This window comes from Ictalurus punctatus, chromosome 3 (assembly GCF_001660625.3).
Source record: "Ictalurus punctatus breed USDA103 chromosome 3, Coco_2.0, whole genome shotgun sequence".
In the NCBI taxonomy this organism is placed as follows: domain Eukaryota; kingdom Metazoa; phylum Chordata; class Actinopteri; order Siluriformes; family Ictaluridae; genus Ictalurus; species Ictalurus punctatus.
Genome location: NC_030418.2, coordinates 36,317,985 through 36,322,984, shown reverse-complemented (window position 1 = coordinate 36,322,984; position 5,000 = coordinate 36,317,985). Strand labels below are relative to the sequence as shown.

Here is a 5,000-nt window from a genome sequence, read left to right as displayed (position 1 = left end):
ACACTAGAACCTTCAACTGAATCCTAAACCGGACCGGGAGCAGTGGAGCGATGCTCAGATCGGGGTGACACGATCAACAGCCTCGCAGCTGCATTCTGAACCATCTGAAGACGAGCCAGAGAACTACACAAAACATTACAACTACACAAATCACACAACTACACAAAACATTACAACTACACAAATCACACAACTACACAAAACATTACAACTACACAAAACAATTAAACTACACAAAACATTACAACTACACAAATCACTCAACTACACAAAACATTACAACTACACAAATCACACAACTACACAAAACATTACAACTACACAAATCACACAACTACACAAAACATTACAACTACACAAATCACACAACTACACAAAACATTACAACTACACAAATCACACAACTACACAAAACATTACAACTACACAAATCACACAACTACACAAAACATTACAACTACACAAATCACACAACTACACAAAACATTACAACTACACAAATCACACAACTACACAAAACATTACAACTACACAAAACAATTAAACTACACAAAACATTACAACTACACAAATCACACAACTACACAAAACATTACAACTACACAAAACAATTAAACTACACAAATCACACAACTACACAAAACATTACAACTACACAAATCACACAACTACACAAAACATTACAACTACACAAATCACACAACTACACAAAACATTACAACTACACAAAACAATTAAACTACACAAAACATTACAACTACACAAATCACACAACTACACAAAACATTACAACTACACAAATCACACAACTACACAAAACAATTAAACTACACAAAACATTACAACTACACAAAACACACAACTACACAAAACATTACAACTACACAAATCACACAACTACACAAAACATTACAACTACACAAATCACACAACTACACAAATCACTCAACTACACAAATCACACAACTACACAAAACAATTAAACTACACAAAACAATTAAACTACACAAAACACACATTACACGCAACTACACAGTACACACACAAGTACAGCTTACATACAGCTACACACAGTGCACACAGTAGGACAAAAAACAAACAACTACACACATTCACATGCAGCACAATTCACACACAACACGTTGCATTTTAAAAACACACGCGGTGCACGCAGACCACAGAACACAAATCACTTGTGTGTGTGTGTGTGTGTGTGTGTGTGTGTGTGTGTGTGTGTGTGTAAAAATCACACTGTGTTTATAAATAATTAAATAATTAAATAAAGGAATGAAAGAGAGGATGTAGATTAGATTTCAGATTCATAATCAGATGTCACTCAGTTAGATATTGGAATGTAAATAATCATGTGTTTCAGTGTTAAACAGTGTTTCCTCCTCAGACCGTGTGAGTGACGCGTTAGTGTCAGGTCTGTGTTTGTTGACTGAGGAAAATATTCAACGCTATAATGATGAGTGAGTGTGTGTGTGTGTGTGTGTGTGTGTGTGTGTGTGTGTGTGTGTGTGTGTGTGTGTTGGGCTCCTGGTCTCCTCCTGCGTTGTCTATAATAAATGTGAAGTGTCAGTGATTTGCATTCTGTTAAAACAGCGCAGTGTGACATTTACATCTTTTCACACAGCTGCAACCACCAGATGTGCACAAAACACACACCATCACACTGCTGACAAAACACACCCCTCCGCATTACCACTAAATACCACCATTAGGGGTGAAGCCTGTACTCGGCAAAAAATGAGACCACATCTCCACAACAACAACAAAAAGTAAAGAACAGAGAGAAAAAAAGAAAAGTGAGTTACAGTTATGTTTATATTCACAGTTTCATATATAATGGATAGGCTACAACTACACTGTGTACATTTAATATATACATATATATATAACTCTGTAAAATGCTAATTCTATATAACTAATAATATATAAAGTCTCTGTTAACTACAACACATTATTACTACATCAGTAATTCTATAATAATAATGAACACAATTATGTAGAATCTCCATACAAATATATTACACACATTTAATATAGATAGTTCAGAGTATAATATATATATATATATATATATATATATATATATATATATATATATATATATACATATATATACATATATATAATTATTATATCTAGAAATAAACTATATATACTGAATATACTATATACTGAATATACTATATATAGTATAATACTGAATATACTATATATACTTTAAACTGTATATATATATATATATATATATATATATATATATATATATATATATATATATATATATATATATATATATAAACTAATAAATAATCTGATTGGCTTAATTAAACGTAAAAAAATAGCACCAGATTTGGTCGATTTTAGCATTCCTAGTGTTTAAATAAAGTGAAATAAAAATTTTAAAGTGTTATCAGATAGCAGATAAACCGAAAGAATTAAAAATAAACACAAGGTGCAGGAAAAAAACAACAGCTGACAGAGTTACAGAATAGAAAATAATAATAAAGCTTTTTTTTAAACGTAATAAAGAGTTGAAGTACGCCACATCGTGTAATTAGATTTAAAAAAAGAGATGTTGTACACGAGTCATTCTTCAAACAGAAATCTCTCTAAATAAACCATCTCAACACTTACAGAATCCAGTCACAGTTAAGCTAGATCGGATTACAGTAAAAAAAAACACGGCTAAGAGTGTGTGTGTGTGTGTGTGTGTGTGTGTGTGTGTGTGTGGTAAAGATGTCAAAAACACAGAAAAAGCTCAGTGTAAACGTGCTCGGGGTGTGTTACATCAGAAAATAAATATTTAAAATAGTAAATAGTTTAATAACGCTATAAAAAAAAGGGTAAAAATCAAATCAATGAATTGTTGAAAGTTTTAATTAAATTAAAAAAAGAAAAGAATTAAACAAACAAATAAAAACACCTCCATGTTTTCATGCCACGGAGTTGTGTTTAAAGTTCCTCTCTGTATGGATATTTAACGGAGGTTTATTCTTCTGTTCTCACTGCTGAAAAAAATGATAAGGTATTAGTTAGAATGAAAAAAAAAAAGGTTTTACCAGATGATTGTGTCAATTCTATTTAAAATAAAGATATCTGTTTATATTCTGAGTGACTGCGTGTTTAACATCAGATAAAATCAGACTGATCAGATTAAACGAAAGTACAGCTGGATAAGATCCTGTAGTACCGCTGCCAGGATCATTCATTAATTCATTAATAGATGGAGTTTACAGCATGTAAAGGGTTTTAACCGACATGCTGACAAAAATACAGATGTCCCAGTGTGGCTTTACGAGTCTTTATCCTAAAGAAACATTTTACAAATAATTTTAGGACAAATAGAAAAAATTTTGTTCCATAAAATAAAGTGTTTTTCTTCGTAAACAAATGAAAGCCGTATGTGGGCTTGGACACATCACGCCTGCTTTATAGTTTAGTATTAAACATATAAACATTTATTTATAAATAATCCTTTATTCCTGGAGTGATTCATATTCTTGTCACTAGTATGCACATGAAACATTTATCTTTTTAAATAAGATTTAAAAAAATTACATTTATATGCGAGATATCCTTCTAGAAATGAGCACGGTGCAAACGCTGACGTTCACAATGCTTTACATTTACAAACCTCTCATTTAAATACACATTTTTGTCACGATTTTATTGTTGAGGCCCCACCTCAATCCTGTAAAAAAAAAAAAAACAACATTTCTAGCAACGTTTAAATTATCGCAGCTTCATATTTATATCTAATCAGCATTTCAGATCATCTGTTTAAATCTGAAGAATTGTCCGTTTGCATGGAGCTGGAACTGAGCGTCACCTGATGGGGTGTGTGTGTGTGTGGGGGGGGGGGGGGGCGTGGCCAAGCATTGCTCAGGTGTTTTAGTATGCAGGTAAGCTCAGGGTTGTCACTCATTACAGCTCACTCGCTCAGCTCTCAAACACTAAGCCTCACAAAAATGTTGTTTACGTTAGCGCAGAGGTTGTTTAGAGGATCTGACAGATGAAGATAAAGTTTACTTCCTTTTGTTCTTTGCTGTAAGTTTAGTCAGCATGGCTGTGATTTTCTTATCACTCAAATTATTCTCTGCTCGTAGATGCCACTTGTGATCTGCAAAGGAACGAAACTGAACATTTGCCAAACAAAACTGCGACATTAGATGCCAGCAGACACACCTTGAGGTGAGTCAGAAGGTTGCAGAGACTTTCAGAGCGAGAACAAGATGCCTGTGGTTAAGGCGGAGGACGAGGCTCCGGCTCAGACGGCCGTGGAGACGACAGACTCTCAGAACGCAGATCCTCCAAAAGGCCGACGCAGGAAAAGGCCTCTGCAGAGGGGAAAACCTCCCTACAGCTACATCGCTCTCATCTCCATGGCCATCGCCAGCTCCCCTGATCGCAAGCTCACTCTCGGGGGCATCTACAAGTTCATCACAGACCGCTTCCCTTTTTATCGGGACAATTCCAAAAAATGGCAGAACTCTATCCGACACAATCTGACACTCAATGACTGCTTTGTCAAAATTCCCCGAGAACCGGGGAGGCCTGGGAAGGGCAACTACTGGTCACTGGACCCAAATGCGGAGGACATGTTTGAGAGCGGGAGCTTCCTGCGACGTCGCAAACGCTTTAAACGCTGCGATTTCAACACCTACTGTACCTCCTCGTCAACGTACCATCACGACTCGCCCATTTTCTCTCCGGTCCAGATCGCCTCCTCCGTCTACGGGTCGGTGTACCCCACGTACGCGCCGCAGATCTCTCCCCCGTACTACCCACCATCCACGACCCCGTTTGGTTCGAGCCAGTCTCGTGTGTTCAGCATCAACACCATCATCGGGTCTGGCGGTTTGGTGCACAGCCCTCCGGAGACGCCGCCGGCGCAGCCATCGTGCCGTAACTTCACCCAAGACGGAGGAGGATCGTGCTCACTAAACTCCAACCATATCGCCTTCTCGTACCCCAACACCGGGAATCAT

General features: G+C 36.5%; 1 protein-coding gene across 1 annotated transcript in view; it reads left to right on the top strand.

Annotated features, from left to right (window-relative positions):
* The first annotated feature begins 3,920 nt into the window (after positions 1-3,920).
* The window catches only part of foxe1 (forkhead box E1), a 1,952-nt gene continuing 872 nt past the window's right edge, over positions 3,921-5,000 (top strand). The window contains exon 1 of the mRNA XM_017464956.3: positions 3,921-5,000. This exon is cut by the window's right edge and continues 872 nt beyond it. Coding sequence (XP_017320445.1) covers positions 4,245-5,000 — 756 coding nt within the window. The 5' untranslated portion in view covers positions 3,921-4,244.